Below are 20,355 nucleotides of genomic sequence, written 5' to 3'. Positions count from 1 at the left end.
TTGTAGTATTTATGGAGAAGTATAAAAAACGTGTTATAACGGGTAATTCACAAATGCTGATTTTGAAGTTACCTGGTTGAAGTAATTACCCCGCGATATGTGAAAAAAATAAAACATCCGTGATCTATTAAATTATCATGGAATAAAAAAACTTGGTAAATTTTGTTTACTATGTTGTTACAACACTGAAAACAAAGATTATCTCATAATTTTTCTATGAAATATTATGGAGTGAATCCTAACTCATTAAATAAAGTTAACTAGATGCATTAAAAAATATATATACATAAAATAAAACTGTCTTCTTCTTTTTCTTACGCCGCTCCTACCGGAGGTCGGTAATTGAATAAATTATAAGTGGTTAAAAACAAAATTTATATAATTTATTTTTTCGTGCAAATGGCCATAGGGCAATAGTAATAGGTTTGAAATTGTGCGAAGGAATGTCACTATAAGAAATCAATTACCAAGACATTATTGTATTTATATATTTGCTGATATGTGTGTAACCATTTAGTAAATTATACACCAATAAATAGGAAAAATTCTATTGATACGTGTTACCTAAATGTATTTTTTTTATATTGTTGTGCCAAATACTAAATTGAAATTATTGAACTGTTATCATTCTTAGGATAATATTGTGCGAGTTTACAACTTTGCATAATCTCTAAATTGTATTTTAATATATTCTGCATATGTTATTATAAAACACTCGCTATGGTTATAAAACTGATTAATAAATCTGTTGCAAATGTAAGACTGTTGTTATTTTTCCCCATTTCAAAAAAAAAAATGTTTTTTTTTGGTCATAGAACTTTTAATTGGTAATTTTTCTTTTACATTTCTATGGCATTTAGATAAAGAAGTAAATAGCGGAGGTTCACGTCGCTAAACTCGAGACCACGAGTTAAGTATGCAACTATATAAAGGTCTAAAAAATGGTTTATTTGAATAACAAAATTGTTTAATGTCGTATAACTACAGTCCTATTAGGTAAACAAGTACATGTAACTAGTATCAAAATTAACTCTTTAACGACAAAAAAATAGCAAATATCAAAAGCAACACAATATGATTTGTACCGCTTCATCTAATTTATTCTTAAGTTTAAGCATTTAATAAAATAAATATAAAACTAAAAGAAACTGCAATATTAGAGTAAAAGAAAACTTAAGATGCCTGAATGATAATAATTTTTCTGGATTCGCAAACCATCTGATAGAAAATAATCGTAATTTTAATAAAGGCACTGTTCAAGTTCTTCATATTGAAAATAAAATATTAAAATAAGACATATCGGAAATCTTAAAAATTAAAAACGCGATTCATAATTAGAAAAAATAACCAAATAAACAATGTTTCCTTTAGCCCACTCCTGTCTAGTTTTAAAGATCGTGTCCAGCTTACATTACGCTTCCCATCCTTACAGGATAAAAATATTTGATTCTTAGTATTTAGTAAACATGGATAAAATAAAATAGGATAGAATTCATTAGTCAAAATTTATTTCAACAGAGGGAAAACATTTTTGAAAAGGGAATATGGACGTCTACAGGGCTTATGACCTGCCAGCCAGTCTGCAAGCATTTGGACATACTCAAACATTGTTAAAGCTTGTATAGCTTTGAAACCCGCAGTAGAAAGAATATAAAATAAGCGGTTAAAAACAAAGTTGTTTTTATATAATTTATTATAACGAATCACCACAAAGTTAGTGCTTCAAATATAAAATTTATCTTAAGTTCTTTTGTCATGCGCATGTGGATTTTTGCCATGGTGTGAAATGTGTCTGTCAACCATTGCATAGAACAAAAGCACACAAATGTTTGGTTTGGTTTTTAGTCTAACAACGTGTAATGGACGGTTTCAGTTTGCGCTTGCAATTCTCAACTCAAGTACTTATTGCCTGTTGTATTGCTGTAGCTAAGTTTGCGGTCAACAATCATGGAATGTTTTTTTTCCATATGGGCGACATTATTACTAAAGGCATAAATAAATGATAGCCAAGCATAAGGACTCTAGAATTTAGTCAGTATTTTTATCAGTCTCGTGATGTGATGGTCAGCGCGTTTGCCTACCATGCGAGAGGTCTCGGGTTCGATTCCCGACATGTTTGATATGAAATATTAATTTAAAATGGTGTTTTCGCACTTGAATATTTCGTAGTCCCTTGACTGGTACCTAAAGTGTAAGACTGATCATCTTACCTTCATGTAACAAAAAAATTATCAATATACGCTGCAATTGGTGCACCATTGGGTGCGGGAAGGGAATAATGATGATTTTTAGATAAAACGAAATTATCTGAATAAGTAGGGACTTACATATTTATAACAATGAAGAAGTTCAGAGCTACAGGAAATTGGATATAAAAAATGTTTCCATACTGCAGTAAAAATTAGATTATTTAATTGTATCGCAGTGTCTCAAAAACATACAAAAAATCTAAAAATGAACTACTCTGTCGTCACAAGTTCTTTAGAATCAACCGATGACTGTTGTGATAGATTTCCAGTTTCCACGAAGTCATTCATAAATCAGCAGAACTCAGACTAGAACTTGTGACATCACTGGCAGAGTAATTTCAAAATCATATCTGACATACAATCATGCTGATAATATGATACATGAAAAATTTAGCTTGGTTGGTAGTCTATAAAAAAACCATTTTAAAAAACAACTTCTTCATTAAATAAATATTTAACCATCATCAGACTGGATTTCGACTACGTCGAAAAACCCTGTCAGTAGGAAATCCAAAATTAAAGTATTTAGAAATGTTCCTGAATGTATTTCCTATTCACACAATTAACAGCCTAATTCTTTAAAATGTTAATGCGGCATTAAACGCCAAAGTCATACTTTAATTTTTTACTCAAATTCAAGAAATAATAGTGGAACATTGATCATTATGTCACTGCTCTATGAAAACATTTTAACTTGGCGGTGAGCTAAACGTTGCGCTATTGTTTTCGCAAATGAAAGTAAGTTTAATGACAGCGCGGATGTGTGGCTACTACAATTGAATTCCACTGGGAAATATCAAACGATAAGCTCAATATAAGAAGTTAGTTGGGTTAGAAATTCACTGCAGATTTTAAATTTTTCACGAGTGTCACAGTGACAGATGTATTTCAAACGGTTTCATGTTTCACTAAAGAAAACACTTAATACACAAAATTGAAATAATAGAAAAAACAAACTTACAGTGTGATCAACACTTTTATTATCTGGTAAAAATACATAAATTTAACGGTTGGACTTTGCCACTCTCTCGAGTTCGTCCTTCTTCTTGATGGCGTAGGAGTTGGAGGATCCCTTCTCGGCGTTGATGAGTTCGTCAGCCAAACACTCCGCAATGGTCTTAATGTTCCTGAAGGCGGCTTCGCGAGACCCGGTGCACAGCAGCCAGATAGCCTGGTTCACTCTGCGGAGGGGAGACACGTCCACGGCCTGTCTCCTCACGGTACCGGCGCGCCCGATACGCGTCGAGTCCTCGCGGGGCCCGGAGTTGATGATGGCCGTCACCAGCACTTGCAGGGGGTTCATCCCGGTCAGCAAATGGATGATCTCGAAAGCGTGTTTCACGATCCTCACAGCCATTAACTTTTTCCCGTTGTTTCTCCCGTGCATCATCAAGGAATTGGTGAGTCGCTCCACGATCGGGCACTGCGCTTTGCGGAACCGCTTCTGAGCGTAGCGACCGGCCGAATGCGGGAGGTATTTCGCGTGTTTATCTTTCACGGCGATGTAATCCTGAAGGGACATGTCTGATACTTCGACTCCGTCGCAGCTCCATCTGCCAAACAGCTTGATTTCTGGAAGTTCGGCGGGCTGTGCGGTTGCCACGGCCTCCACCGTCGAATCCTCCATTATTTCATTCCAGTTTTCTCCGTCCGCCATGGTGAATCGTACCTAAAATGCGCACATCCAATTAGAAAAAGGTTCCACGAACTCGGATTAACTTATTATGCCCGATTACACGCGAAAACAACACGAATACTCACTTGTCAAAGCGTAAACCACGCTGAATATCCACGCTGACGGGAGGTTAGTTAAAAAGAAAGCACATTTCCGTGCGACACGAGTAGGAAACACAAAACTATTGCCAGTATAACAAATTGATTTAACAAAAAAAGTACTTACGTACAATTACAAATTTATTGAAAAAAAAAAAATATTTTTGTTATCCAAAAGAAAAAACTAAGATGTTTTATGAAAAAATACGTGAGTTAAGGAAAAAAAATTTTTATGATAAAAAAGTATGACAGCTATAAAAAGAGTATTTGGGCTACATACCATCATTTGTGCAACAAATAAAACTGTCAATACTGTATTTCAATATTATCGCTACAAATACTTTGTTTACACGTTTATAAATAAAAATTTACCGCTTACATTTCTACTAACCGAGAGTATTAAAAGCATTATTTTGGTTAGAAAAAGTCTTGCTTGTATAAATTACAAGCCAATCACCATATTTAAAATACGATTTATAATGGAAAACATTTTTTAATTACAATCACTATTCGTCTTCTTATGGATAAAAAGACGTTAAATGATTGAGTTACAATGGTATTCCAATTGCAAAGTATCAGGAAACATATAAATATAAATATGTGAAAGTAAAATGATCAGTTTCACGCTACAGTCCCTACTCCAGCCATTTTAAAATATTAAAACTGAATTTAAAAAAAACACATTGACTTTGCCAGGAATTAAATACAATACCTTAGTCATGGTAGTGAACGCGTTATCTACATTTAACCACGAGAATGGACAAATCTCTTTTTGATTTCCCGTTTCAGGATTTCTGCATTGTTTTTTCTGGTATAAAGAAATCGCTCTATTAACGTGTATTTATTATGTAAATTCACATTAAAAATGCGTTTTCTACGCGCGTTTTTGCGTTCAAAATATTACCCCTGGGCGTTGATAAATTATTATACCCAGAGCTATATATTTATTTAACTTGGACGTGGAAAATATTATAAAATACAGTTACCTTTAATTGAGCACTATGCCACTATTAATTTTAATATTTGATAAATAGGACTAAGCATTATAAAATAATGCATTGGATTTCAAAAGTTTATTGTTAACAAATATAATATTACCTTTTCGTAGTAATAAGAGCGAAAAAAATGATACGGAGTATATTACAAATATGTATTATATTATATTATGAAAGCACGTATTTCTAAAAATTTCTGAAGATCAAAGTATTTTTTACGTTTGCGGAAGTATGGTAATGGCAACAGTTTAACTCTTGCAACGTCATATTGACAGTTCGTATGCAAAAATTTATCCATGGTTCAGTGTTCAGCAAGAAGTTGTTGATGTAGAAGTAATATTTCCAATGTTTGACAGAAGCTAATAATATTTTATTAAAATCATATTATTGCACCAATTATCACGACACTAACGTGATTCTTGTGTTGTGGATGATTTGAAACACACAAACCACAATGATTCACAGTTTGTTTATTATAAACTCCTCAGGGTAAGAACAAAATAAACATATTTTAGATTTTCAAATATTATTTTACGTTTTTTCTAATGAATATTTGATAATTTACAAACTATTTCCTACAAATATCTATTACTACTATCGATTTGGCATGTGTCTCCATTTGATTAAATATATAAATAATAATAAATTGCATTCTTAGTATTTTGCATCTGGTTTATTATTTAAACAAGATAATAAAAAAAATAAAAAATTGAGTGTTATGTAAAAATAATATCTCTGTCTGATTGTCTTTTACGTAGTTCTACGTCGTTCACCATGGCAAAGACACTTAAAATCCTTTACTGTACATTAGTGCAAAGCAACTTTGAATATGCATCACAAATATGGAATCCTATGTACAATGTGCAGATATCACGCATTGAAAATATTGAAAAGATATTCGCAAAGTACATGTATTTCCGGTTGAAACTTGAGTTTAAATCCGATCAATATATTCAAATATGTAAAAAACATCACCTTATTACCCCTAATTTAAAAAAATGCCTCTGGTTCAATCGACTGTCCTGAACTACTATGGAAACTCTCTATTAATGTTCCCTCTAAAGTTCTAAGGAATAACCTTCTTCTTCATATACCTATTGTTTCATCTAATTATAGCCAAAATTCATATTTATGGCGAACTTTCAATAATTTCAATGTAATAACTAAATCATTGAACATGGATTTATTTGTGAATAATCATAATGGCATGCGGTGTTTGCTTTCGAAATAATTTGTAGCGTTTTTTCTTTTCTTATAGATTTACATTAGATTACTGTTTATTTTGTGTTCGAGAATCTTTTTTAACTTACTGTGATGCTACTTGTGTAAACCTGTAACTGGCTCATTTGTAATTTGTTTTGTTTTATATTTAAGATAAATATATCCGTTGGTTATCCAAATAAAGAAAAAATAATAGAATAACTGTTAGAAAATGAGAAACAAGATGTGGTAGAGGGGAGTTGAATTTCGAACCACCTGATTTGGAGTCTGCAATATTACCCCTATACCACAACCCGACATTAGTTTAAAATTGTTATTTTTTTATGTTGCAGCGATGTTTTCCTTGAAAAGCACTGGAGGAGCTTTATATCTAGATCTGTATGTGATTATTTTCTGGAGGCTCAACGTGCTAATCCAAATGTAAGTGTTTAATAAAACATAAAGTTTATATTATTTTTATCAAAAACATTTTTCACTTTGTGGTATGACATTTTACACTTATTTATTTATACATTTGTATAAACCACTTTAATTTTTATAATTACACTTCAACCGGTTTCGAGGTTACTACCCCATCGTCAGGAATTTAACTAACTTATAATTACACGCGTTGCTATTTATATAATAAAATATTGTTATATAAATAACAACGATAATAAAATATTGGGAATTTATAAATTAAATTCTTTAAATTGCCCAAATTTCTATATTGGAAAAACTTCAAGTAAATTTAAAGTTAGAATCAAAGAACATATAAGATGTCTGAGTAATAATAATTTTTCAGAATTCGCAAATCATCTTATATCCGAAAACCATGAATTTAATCAAGAAACGTGTGTAGAAATTTTGCATGTCAATAAAAATGGTTTTCGTTTAGATAATTTAGAACAATTAGAAATTAGTAAAGCCATTAATCAAAAACTTCAAATAATAAATAATCAATTAAATTTAACTTTGAGTCCTCTTTTAAAACTATTCCCGTTATGATTTATTTTATCTTTTTTCTCTCTCTTTCTTTCAATTTTCTGTCTCTTTCATACAATATTTTATTATATAAATAGCAACGCGTGTAATTATAAGTTAGTTAAATTGCTGACAATGAGGTAGTAACCTCGAAACCGGTCGAAGTGTAATTAAAAAAATTAAAGTGGTTTATACAAATTTATAAACAAATAAGCATAAAGTTTATATTTGAAGCACTAACATTGTGATTATTCATTATAATAAAATAAATAAAACAACTTTAAATTCGTGGTTTTAAACAAAGTTGTTTTATTTAGTTTATTAAAACATTTAAGTTTATAATAATAAAAATACTTTATAGTTTTATTCCACTTTTATTTATAATTTTTTAAAAATATTTTTTTTACCAGTGACCGGGTTTCGTCGTGACCGACATCGTCAGACTGGCAAAACAAATTTGTAAAAAAAAAATTATAAATAAAAGTGGAATAAAACTATAAAGTATTTTTATTATTATAATTAACATGCAGTTCCACCAAGAAATGTCACTAGAAAAACTCAATACTTTTAAGTTTGTTAGTGATGGAAGTTCACTGTAATTTATTATAGAAATAAGTGTATTTACTTGGTAACAAAAAGGTTCTTCAGGCAAAAATAATTTAATATCTTTGATATAAGTTTAAATTTTTTACCTTATTTCATATATATCATCTTATTTCTTATCTATTTTTTACATAGGATTTGTAGAAACTTCAGCAAATGTCATCACTCTCAAAAAAGACCTCTCTGGCATGCGTTGCCCCGAACAACTCTTCCACACGTCTCATTCCGGTCCAGACTATTATGTTGTGCAGCTGAGACGTTTGCCTTCTGCAAGGTCCACGTTGTCCCTCGATCTCGCCCATTAGTATAAGTTGGAGGATTTTATTTGTCTCCACGCAGGATGTGACCCAGATAGGAGATCTTACGGACCTTTATACATTTCAACAACTGTCTGTTGTAATTAGCTCTCCTCAGGACCTCTTCATTTTTGACTAAATCTGTCCATGGTATACGAAACATTCTTCTGTGAAGCTACGTGATGAATGCCTCCAACCGGTTCATAACAGACCAAACATAAAACTTCACCATTCTTTGCCTAAGTTTTAAATTCAATTTATCACTGAAGAATATTGTTCTCATTTTGTTGAATGTGCTATGGGCTATTTTGATCCTGCATTTCACCTCAACATCTGGGTCTACAGACTTTGTAATAATACTGCCGAGGTATTGAAATTGGTCCACCATCTCTCAGAGTTCATTTCTTAGCAATAAAGTAATGCTAGAGTGTTCTGCTCTGCCAGATGCCATCCACTTCGTCTTTTTGACTACATAATTCAAATCAGCAATTTGATACCGAAGAACTCAAATCTAATGCCAAGCTGTTTTGTCTTCCAAATATTCTACGATCCTATAATAGCTCTTTTCAAATGGCCTGTACATGACAATACCTTTTATTATAATTATAAGATGGCTGATGGTTTTTTGAAGCATAGCCCGGAAACCGAGAACCTGGGAGTGATCTTCATTTGATACTTCATTGTTTCTCACAGTCACATTTTCAATGTGAGTCGTTCTGCATCCAAGATGTTGGGATTTGTAATACATAATTCTAAACACTTTGCAGAGTTGAATACCATCAAAATTTTGTATATAGTTTAAGTGCGTAGCATTCTGGAGAGTAGTGCGGTGATGTGTGGGCCTGAAGAAGCCATTTACTCACTAATGGTGGAGAGAATTCAGAAGAAGTTTCTTCGTTACCTGTACATGAGAGAGTGTGGATACTACGCATTGCAGTATCCAGCATTGTTCCTTTTAGGTATGCTTGGTATTACAAGTTTGCGGGCCAAAAGGAGCATTACCTAGCTTATGATGGCCTTTAAACTTCTGAACGGGTTAATTTATAAACTTCCTCATTGGTATTTTCAAAATTGGAACCAAATAATTTCTAGAGTTGCGATTTGGTATGTGAATTCGGTATAGTTGTTTATTTTATGATATAGGATGTGCCTCCAGTGATCGCCGCCCCCCACCACTATCTCCTGTCCATACAGCGCGGCGGGGTCAGCCTCGTTGCAGTGTGCAAGCAAGAGGTCCAGCCTCTGTTTGTAATAGAGTTCCTCCACAGAGTTGTTGACACATTCCAGGTAAATATCCCTGTTAACTAAGTACTATGATAATAATATTCAAACAATAACAACAATAATTATTATTGTTTGTATCCTTTTTTTTAAATCTTCTATTTATTCAAATAATTTATACAATTATTGTTTATTTGTTTTTTTTACAATTTATGCAATCTGCGTTTTAACAAATAGTCAACAATGATTAAATAACACAATAAAGATAAGGTTTCAACAGACCAGCAAAGTTTCTAAATAAAAATCATACTTACATATAAAATTGTGGTACAACAAAAGGGTGTGTTTGTGTGTATTTGTATGAGAGTAATACCCGTATGCAGAGACAAACCTTAAGGTGAGGAGAGTACATTCTATTGTCTTCACCTTCGGGTTATTCTCTGCATTTGAAATTAGAATGTACTTTCCTCACCTTAAGTTTTGTCTCTGCATACGGGTATAAGTGTAGAGTTGTGAGGGTGTGTATTTGTGTGGGAGTAAGTGTTTGGGTGTGTGTAAGCGTGAGCCTACACTTCTGTTTTGCCTTCTCAAAAGAGTTCTCTACTCCCGTTGATATGTCTAATCGAGGTATATCAATAAACACAAAAAAGCAGTTAATGGTAGCCCTGGTATTCTCCGTTTTCCTATATGGGGCTGAAACGTTGACAATGCGTGTCTACGAGAGGAAGAGGATCAATGCATTTGAGATGTGGTGTTGGAGAAGGCTGCTTGGACAGCCAGAAGGACGAATGCATCTATACTGGAAAAGCTCCACATTACAACTCGTCTGTCAGCGGTGTGTTTGAGGAGGTACGGTCTTTCTTTGGACATATTGCGAGACGTGAGCCAGACAATTTAGAAAAGGCAATAATGTCTGGCCGAGTTGAAGGTAGGAGAAGCTGGGGTAGAATCCCATATTGATGGACTGACCAAATAAAGGAGGCTATGGGGCTTAAATTTGATGTTTCGGGCTGAGGACAGATTGGAGTGGAACAGGCTAATCAGAAGTGTTCACGGTGGTCACGATCCTCAGCATTGAGGGACCGACTTGGAAGAAGAAGAAGTGTACAGTGGCACTGCATAACTTACCTGTATATAGCGCACATGGAATTATTAAGTGGATTTGTTTTGATTTCAGGATTACTTTTCAGACTGCACGGAAAGTATCATTAAAGAAAATTATGTTATTGTTTATGAGGTAAGTCCTTTTATTTTATAAACCATAAAATTCATTGCAATTACTGGCGTCGTAGCTAGGGGCTGGCTAGGCGGGCCGCTGCCAGGGGGCAACCCTCAGGGGGGCGTACTTTGCAGACCCACTGCCTTCTTTTCTCTTTCTCTTCTTTTTTTCAATAAGTCTTGTGGGGCGCAAAATTCAAATCTATCCCGGGGCGCTCGTGACCCTAGCTACGATGCTGATAATTACATTCATGTACAAAATTGTTTCACCGTTATAAATGTCAGTATACATCAGCGGCTTTCAATCTTTTTGCTTTTTTTGTTTGTTATTAGCAAATAACACCAATTTTTTTAATTTTAAATAGCAAATTAGCTATTGCAGAAACCTTTCAATAGCCTTTTAAATTATTCTTGAAAGCCAATAGACCTGTATATCCACCAGGACCTTTAAACAAGCCGCGGATGGTAGCAAAAAGTTCCATATAGTATTAAAAAAAGAGGGAAAGGAACTAGACCACAGAATATGTTCAGAAGGTTGATAAGGATATCCTCAACAGCATAAAGGGAATAAAAAATATCAACCATCTTTTGTCTCAATTGTGCATTTAAAATTATCTTGAAATGCTCTTCTTAATACTTGGCAATAGGGAAATATATTTTTTTTTTTACAATTATGAATTAATAAGTGTGATGAATGATGATCAATGAGAGACTTTTATGTATAAAAAAATTTTCTTACATAAAAGAAATTTTTTCTTCGTTAATAATAGTATTTATTGTAGTATTTGTCGGCCTCGTGGTGTAATGGTCAGCGCGTTAGCCTGCCATGCAAGAGGTCTCAGGCTCGATTCCCGACATGGTTGATATGAAATATTTATTTAAAGGGGTGTTTTCACACTAAAATATTTCATAGTCCCTGTACTGGTACCTGAAGCGTGAGACTGATCATCTTGCCTTCATGAAACAAAAATGATCAAGATACGGTGCGATTGGTGTACCAATGCAGTGCCCTATGCACCATTAGGTGCGGAAAGGGAATGATGATGAAGAATAATAGTAACATAAAAATATTTTTGAATTCCCTCAAAAATGCTTCATTGCATTGGCCATGCCCCTTTACATGTATTTTGTGACCGTCGTATATTATTTCATTCGCATTTATTTACAACTACAACTATTTTTATGTATAATGTCTGGAAGAAAAGGTTATAAAAACAGTATAATAGTACCCAGATGCACAGCAAATATATGATTCACAATGTTGAAATCCTTCGTAAAAAACATGCGACAATAATGACCCATACAAATAGTAAGAAAAAATGCCAAGCATTGTAGACGAACATGAATCTTGATGTCACAATCAATCATGGCGGATTTTCGTGAAGGCGTATTTATTAACAATTTTATTTTTTAAATTATGCTATAAGAAAATTCCCCAGAGAAGGAAGATAATCTTTGCTTTTTTTTTCTCTTTGCTCGATGACTCGGTCTTTATTAGGTCACGGTAAATTGAATAGAAAATTATGAATATTTCTGTTTTCAGTTGCTGGATGAGATGCTGGACAATGGGTTCCCTCTCGCTACCGAGAGTAATATTCTTAAGGAGTTAATCAAGCCACCAAATATTCTCCGATCCATCACCAATACCCTTACCGGGAAATCCAAGTAAGTATGAGTTTTGCAAGCATTATCAGTACAGTCAGGCTGTATTTCCGCTGATTAAAAAAAAAAAAAAATGTTTGAAAATTTGCCTAGTTGTGAAGCTAACTCTGTTTATTTATTGTAAAGAAAGAACAGATAAATCTATATATTATTATATTAAAACAGAAACGAAGAAAATTTTAGGGAAGGTAATATAGAAGCCTAGGCATCTACAGGGCTTATGGCCTGTCAATAGCTGGTTTAAGGTTGAACATCTATATTCCTTCAATTCTTTCATCTGTTGATGTTTGTGAAGTTAAAGAGCTGTATTACTATATTACCTTCTATAAAATGTTCTTCATTTCTGTTGTAATATGTTCATGTTAACAGCTCCCCAGGGAGTTAAATCCAGTCCTTGTCTACAAAAATTTGGACAAAATCAAAATATTGCTGATAAATCCACCTGGTCCATGAAGAAGTATAGAAATTGAAAAAATAAAATTTTCAGGCGTTGCCTAGTATGTAGGTGAAATAATTCAATTAATTGAATCTCACCCGCATAAATAAAGGTTTCAGCTCTTTAACTTCACAAACATCAACAGATGAAAGAATTGAAGGAATATAGATGTTCAAATATGGATAGAATGGTGAATGTTACACAGCGTGTAAAGTGGCCACTTAAACCAGCCAATGACAGGTCATAAGCCCTGTAGATGCCTAGACTTCTAAATTACCTTCTCTAAAATGTTCTTCATTTTTGTTGTAATATGTTAACGTTAACAGCTCCCCAGAGAGTTGAATCCAGTCCTTGTCTACAAAAATTGGGACAAACTTAAAATATTGTTGATGAATCTATATATATAAAAAAAGCAATGTTCCTATGTGTGTACTCAATATACTAAAAAACTACTGGACCGATTTACGTGCGGTTTTTAGGGAAATGATGAGCTTTGGGGTGGAAATGTTTATAGCTCTTAAAATCTTCAATCTGTTAAGTAGAAAAAAAGTTAGGGGCGTAAATGTTTTATTAATCTTTCACAAGGCCTGCATTTGATGAAAATGCATAGACTAAAAATTTGGGAGGAAGTTATTTTTTGTACACAAAAAAAGTTTGCATTTAAATGTTTACATCCAACATTTGATTTTTGTGGATCCTATTCAGATTATTTTTTTTAATTCCTTTTAATTCCTACACATTTATTATTTTCATTTTCGTAATTCCAAAATAATATTAACTGACGTAATACATTTTTGAAAATCACATTCCTACATAAAGTGCACCCCTGTTGGTAGAAGAGCAAAGTTTGACATTAGCAAAAATTATTCTAAATTTGAATAATTATTAGTTTAAGTTATGGAATTCAATCATAGTTATTGTAAATTAATGTAACTTGTTTTTGGCTGATGTTATCATGTTTTGGTAAACACTGTTGACTTGTTGGGTTCTTGATCATCTCTGTTTGTATATCTATCAATCATGTGTTTATGTTGATAGTTTATCGGTAACACTACCTTCTGGACAACTCTCCAACGTCCCATGGCGCAGAACTGGTGTCAAGTATACTAGCAACGAGGCATACTTCGACGTAATAGAAGAGGTTGAGGGCATTGTCAACAAAAATGGAGCCTTCGTCTTCTCAGAGATACAGGGATACGTGAGTCTATTTCATTTTATTGTATTTTGTGGCAAGGTCAAAAATGTATGAATTTGAGCATAGATGCACAATATGGTTTTCTGGGTTATTATGCCGTATGTCATTCGTATTATTTACCGATGTCGACGAATCCCACTAGAACATCCGTCATCAGGGCTTGATGTTATTTTTGAACTAGATGTTTAATCTTTAGTATTAATAATTTGTACCATGTCACAGTCGTTGCTGTCTACAGCTTGTTGTTGCTGTCTACAGTTTGTCGTTGCTGTAGACAGCTATAGATAGCTTGTCGTTGCTGTCTGTCCTTAAGCTCTATTGCCTAGAACAAAAGCATTCCAAATTTTTGGTTTAGTTTTAGTTTTATTTTAGTTTTTAGTTTAACAATAAACAAATGGACAGTTTCGGTTAGAGCTTAAAATTCTCAACCCAAGTATCTATGGCCCGTTGTATTGCTGTACTCTGCAGCTAACTTTGTGGTCAATAATCACATAATGCTTCTTCTGTATGGGCGACTCTATTAGGTAATTACTCTAAGGCAGTGGTCGGCAAACTCATAATTCAAAAGAGCCAAAGATTAGCATTACGACAATTAAGATTTATTTTGAGAGCCGAATTTCTTTTCGTTAAACTGTTTCCTCTTCAAAGCCAACGAACGAGCCTTATTATGCAGTTAAGATCTCCGTATTTACTCTCTGTTATTGAGTAAACATTCTTTAAATAAGCGATGTAAAGGAGATTTAACGACAATTGTGTAGACAATCTTGATCACCAAATCCATAACATTAGAAATTTTTCGCCTCTTGGTGAATGATGCAATGGTAAAAAAGCATCTCGCCATTAATTTTTGCTTCGAAATTATAAAAAAAACCATTCTCACTTCAGTCATAATTAATTATGATAATTGATCATAATATTATGTCATCATTACTCCATATGTTAAAATTGAAATAATTTCATCAAGTTTAATATGATGCTTCTCCATGCATTCGATTACAGTATTTGCAATATCCTCAATAATTCAAAAGGCAATAGTCCTAGAAGTTCTTCTGTAGAATCTGTAGACTAAATAATTTGAACAAAAAGTGTAACATGCGCTGTGTGAACCGCACTCGAGTGGCTAAAGAGCCGCATGCGGTTTGCCGACCACTGCTCTAAGGGTATAACATTTAGAATTTTCAAAACATTTGGTCCTAATTTTTAATTTGTAAAACAACAGACACAACTTACAATAACTGAGCTAAATTTCTCAAAGGAATTTCTGAATTTTTCTTTTAAGATAAATGTATTTTTTTTGTTCTGTAGATCGATTGCTGCATTAAACTCAGCGGAATGCCGGACTTGACTCTCTCCTTTATGAACACTCGCATATTTGAAGATGTGTCACTCCATCCTTGCGTCAGATTTAAACGCTGGAAGGTAATCTTTACTATCGTCATGATATGTCACAAATTATTATTATTATACATATTAGACTATTATTACATTATGAATGGTCAGTGTTCGGGCAAATAAGAATCCCGTTCCGTCTGTGAAATTGAACCGAAATATTTTGTTTATACATTATGTACTTGTATGTACCTACTTTTTCACCCGTTGGACGCGAAAAACTCACTCGTGAGTCGCCACGGTTTGCCCTGTACGCGGGTGACTCACATATGAGTTGCAAGTTTCTTCTGCGATAACTGAGTGAAAATGTACTAGAAGATGGCAACTTAAGCAAAAAAAATCTCTGTTTTTCCAGAATCGAATAATCTTTTTTATAGTAAGACTTTTTTGCTGTGCGAAGTGCGTAGTTACAGAGCGGCCGGACTAAGCGCGGCATGAAACGTTACAGTTCAGAAAATATTTTACATCGCACCTTTGATTTGAACGTTAGATTTTTGTATATTTTTCAGTCTGAGCGCATTCTCTCCTTTATCCCTCCCGACGGCAACTTCAGGCTGATGTCGTACCACATATCCTCCAGTGCGGCGAGCATCCCTCTCTACGTGCGTCACAGTCTCACCCTCAGGGCGGCCGGAGACCAGGGGAAGATGGATATTACTGTCGGACCGAAGCAGACCTTCGGGAGAGCTTTGGAAGGTAAGTTTAGGGCACAATCTACCCATAGAATAGTTTTTTGAAGGAGTTTACTGTTAGTTTGATAGAAAGAAAGTAAAATAGAAACCAGAGGCAATATTTTCTTCAAATCGGTTCAGCTGCTCGCCTATGCGGACGATATTGACATTATAGGAAGATCTCTCCAAGCCTCCCGTGATGCGTTTTTAGCGCTTGAACTGAGTGCAAGGAAAATCGGACTCGTCATTAATGAGGACAAAAGAAAATTGATGATTGCCTCCCAAACCTTCGGCATTATCTCCCACACCTTCACAGCGGGAAACTACAAACTTGAGGTGATAAAGTCATTTACATACTTCTACAGTCTTTTTCTACAGTCTTCTACAGTCCTTTCTACAGTCTACAGTCACCTTACAGGTCGCCATACAGGTTCTACAGTCACCTTACAGGTCGCCATACAGGTTCTACAGTCACCAGTGACAACAATACACAGGAAGAAATCATGAGGAGAATAATGGCTGCCAGCCGTTGCTACTACGCGCTTTAGAAACAATTACGGTCCAAACTAGTACAAAAAATACTAAGATAATACTGCGCAAAATTCTGACTAAACCAATCCTGAGATAATATGCAAAACCTGGGTTAAGACAAAGAATATTGAGGAAACCATTGCAGCTTTGGAAAGAAGAATCCTCAGTTGTCTATGGCCCTGTGAGAGAAAACAACCATTGGCGCCGTCGCTACAGTGGGGAGCTATATGAAATCTACGGAGCGCCCGATGTAATCAACTCCATCTTTAGGCGGTCTGGCCATATGATTAGAATGAACGACGAAAACCCCATAAAACGCCCAACTCTGTCTGTGCTATAAGGACGACGAAGACCAGGAAGGCCCAAAATTCGATGGATGGACTGCATCAGTGCAGATGCGACAATATCGGAAGTAAGGAACTGAAGATGAAGGGCAACAGACCGCAGAGTGGAGGAGACTCCTGGATTTGGCCAAGGCCCACCCAGGGCTGTAGAGCTTATTATGATGTACTGTTAGTATCAGAACGATTAGGGTTTTTGAACAGGATTGAGAGAGAATTATCCAAGGGTTTGAAAGGTTAGGTTGGGTTTGTCTCGATAATTTGATGTTTTGGAATTCAAATTGTATTTTTATTTGCATGCGTGTTGTATTGGAAAAAAACTGTGAATGTCTTACCCTTAAAAAGGTTTGAATTAATCATCAGCATAATTTTCTACGCTGTAACAGATTTCTGATTTGTCTTCTGGGCTGATATTTGATTTGATAAATGTGGATGATTGACTTTTTTTAGGTGTGCTATTGGAGATTGCCATGCCAAAATGTGTTTTAAACTGCTCTCTTATAACCAATCAAGGGAAATATTCCTTCGATCCTGTCAGCAAGATGCTAATTTGGGAAATCGGAAGAATTGATGTTATGAAACTCCCCAATATTCGAGGATCTGTAAGTACACATGTAAATTTAAATAAATGTTTCATGAACTTTATTGATTTATTTTAAGTTTGAGACCCAGCGTTCATTAACGCATTGTACCTACGCTTCCCTACAATTTAATAGATTAATGCAGCGGAAAAAAATCAGCATAACATGGAAAAAAGTACTCTTACCAAAATTGCTATTTTTTAATGAAATTTTGAACACACTACACTTTAAATTTATTTTAACAGAGAGGGAAAACATTTTTGACAAGGGAATATGAAAGTCTAGGCATTTACAGGGCTTATGACCTGTCATTGGCTGGTTTAAGTGGCCACTTTACACACTGTGTAACATTCACCATTCTGCCCATGTTTGAACATCCACATTTCCTCAACTCTTCCATCTGTTGACTTTTGTGAAGTAAAAGAGCTGAAACCTTTATCACGTGGGTGAGATTCATCCGGCTGAACCAAATCACCTACTAGGCAACGCCTGAAAACAATTTTCCATTTTTTATACTTCTTCTTTTACCCGTTAGTTAATTCAACAATGTTTGAGTCTGTCCAAATGCTTGCAGACTGGCCAGATTTCCTCCCTAGGGAGTTATTCATTGAAAGTCAACAGATGGAAGATATGGACAGATCTGATAAAAATATGGTATTTACAGTGTAATATGTCAATATCACTAAAACTGTCACTATAGGTAATCTGTATTCTTCGAAGAGTGCTATTTTTTATATAATTTGGTCATTGAGTTAGGAATGTCGAATAGTACAGATTGATGAGTTCTACGGTCATATTATTGCACGATCATAAACACTTCCAACGTTTTATTCTCCTGACGCCATATACAAGTAGGCGCTGGGGTCGTTTGGTCCCCCCGTTCGGATCATGTGTAATTTTTGGATGCTTAGTGAGGAAAAGGTTAAAGTGGATCCCAGTGTAAGGGTTATTTTTTATACCCTTTTGGAAAAATACTTTTCTCGCATAAAACGTGTTAAAAATGAATATGAATTTTTTTTAAAGTATAAAAGATAACATGATAATGAAAACACTTTGTACAAAATATTTTTTATATAGCAGGAATTAATTCAGGTCTGAACGAGTTTGTTATTTTGTCCACCAGGTGGCGGTTGTATCAGGGGCTGATACAAACGGGTGCGATCCGACCATCAGTGTGCATTTCAACATTCAACAGTTGGCTGTGAGCGGCCTCAGAGTCAACCGCCTCGACATGTACGGAGAGAAATACAAGCCTTTCAAAGGTGTCAAGTACGTCACCAAGGCCGGAAACCTGCAGTTTAGAATGTAGTCAAATTATACGCAAATAATATTATAATGTTATATTGTATCAATAAAATGAACAAAATTTTTGATGTTTAACATTCTTCATTTATTATGTTTACGGCAAGTACAAGAAACTGAAAAAAATAGAACATTCGAGGGTCGTCCGGAAAGTAGTACCCATTTGGGAATATTAAAATATTTAGTATGTATAAACAAATATGAATTGATTGATTTGGTGTTTATTTTGTAGAACTCCATATTTAAACTCATAATATTAGAAATCAAACACTGATTTGAGTCTACTGAACACTTTATTTTATTTTTACAAATATAAAAACAAAATTTCGTGACAATTATTTCGCCTTGTAAGGGCATTTTCAAACTAATGTGAAGATTGATGGATTGAATGTCCTTATTATCGGCCTCGTGGTGTAGTGGTCAGCGCGTTGGCCTGCCATGCAAGAGGTCGCGGGTTCGATTCCCGACATGGTTGATGTGAAATATTTATTTAAAAGGTGTTTTCCCACCAGAATATTTCATAGTCCCTGGACTGGTACCTAAAGCATAAGACTGATCATCTTACCTTCATGTAACAAAAATGATCAAGATACGCTGCGATTGGTGTACCAATGCACCATTAGGTGCGGAAAGGGAACGATGATGATGATGAATGTCCTTATATAGTTATATAATTCAATATTATATTATCTAAAGATATAAAACTATATAGCTTCATTAATTATCTCACAACACATACATGTATTAACATATTACAACAGAGATGAAGAACATTTAAGAAAAGGTAATATAGAAGTCTAGGCATCTACAGGGCTTATGACCTGTCAATGGCTGGTTTAACTTCACAAACATCAACAGATGAAAGAATTGAAGGAATATAGATGTTCAAATATAGGCAGAATGGTGAATGTTACACAGTGTGTAAAGTGGCCACTTAAACCAGCCATTGACAGGTCATAAGCCCTGTAGATGCCTAGACTTCTATATTACCTTCTCTTAAATGTTCTTCATCTCTGTTGTAATATGTTAATTGAAAAAATAAGTATTTTAATCAGTCTTTTATAACTATATAGGTCAGAAAAGCCTTTTATATTTAGTAATCTTCAAGATTTTTTGCAGTCAAGTCTCATTTATTAGTGAAAATAATAGGGTTGTGGTTATTTGAGGAAGATAATTCAAGTGCCAGTAGATGCGTATTTTTTTCTTGATTCCGAATATGTACTCATTTTCGAAAAAATGTTAGATGCTCTTATGACGGCAGTATTGTCTGTTATGTTTTTATAGTGTAAATATGGTAAATATATTAATAATTTAGAAATGAGTTCATTAATAAATAATCAAAGTTTTTTTTATTCAATACTATTTATTAAAATTCCATTCAAATACATACAATTGATTATAATTATTATATATAAATTCATGATTCGGTGCAATTGTGCTCTGTACAATATTAATACATTACCTCTAGTTTTATACAACATTATATTTAAATCAGCCAGTTATATAATGGTTTTGTCCCATTAGTAATTCCATGAGAAATTGACATGCTTTTTACAACTCATAGTGCCTTACAAACTATACCAAGCTTAATTTATTTTTAATATGTACATAACGTTACAATTAAACTTTTAATATAAAATCAACCACTGATTTGAGTCTATTGAACACTGAATTGAAATAAAACTTTGTTATAAGTCAAAAATATTTT

The 20,355-nt window shown here is 34.0% G+C and overlaps 2 protein-coding genes across 2 annotated transcripts; one reads left to right on the top strand and one right to left on the bottom strand.

Annotated features, from left to right (window-relative positions):
• Positions 1-3,206: 3,206 nt before the first annotated feature.
• Positions 3,207-4,121, bottom strand: LOC148273086 (uncharacterized). The gene is made up of 2 exons (XM_088239165.1): positions 4,011-4,121; positions 3,207-3,918 (listed from the first exon to the last, which is right to left on the bottom strand). Exon 2 carries the CDS (start codon positions 3,904-3,906, stop codon positions 3,253-3,255), a length of 654 nt encoding a protein of 217 aa, XP_088095291.1. The 5' UTR covers positions 3,907-3,918; positions 4,011-4,121; the 3' UTR covers positions 3,207-3,252.
• Positions 4,122-5,262: 1,141 nt separating this feature from the next.
• cm (AP-3 complex subunit carmine) lies at positions 5,263-18,725 on the top strand. The gene is made up of 10 exons (XM_088239162.1): positions 5,263-5,506; positions 6,571-6,658; positions 9,244-9,387; positions 10,499-10,558; positions 12,083-12,204; positions 13,676-13,835; positions 15,138-15,251; positions 15,731-15,917; positions 17,215-17,366; positions 18,469-18,725. Exons 1-10 carry the CDS (start codon positions 5,472-5,474, stop codon positions 18,652-18,654), a joined length of 1,248 nt encoding a protein of 415 aa, XP_088095288.1. The 5' UTR covers positions 5,263-5,471; the 3' UTR covers positions 18,655-18,725.
• Positions 18,726-20,355: the final 1,630 nt, after the last annotated feature.

This window comes from Micrasema longulum, unplaced genomic scaffold, assembly GCF_059751315.1.
Source record: "Micrasema longulum isolate JH-2025_06_02 unplaced genomic scaffold, ASM5975131v1 h1tg002084l, whole genome shotgun sequence".
NCBI lineage: Eukaryota > Metazoa > Arthropoda > Insecta > Trichoptera > Brachycentridae > Micrasema > Micrasema longulum.
Note: the sequence above shows the minus strand (reverse complement) of the source record. Positions and strands in the feature narration are given on the sequence as shown.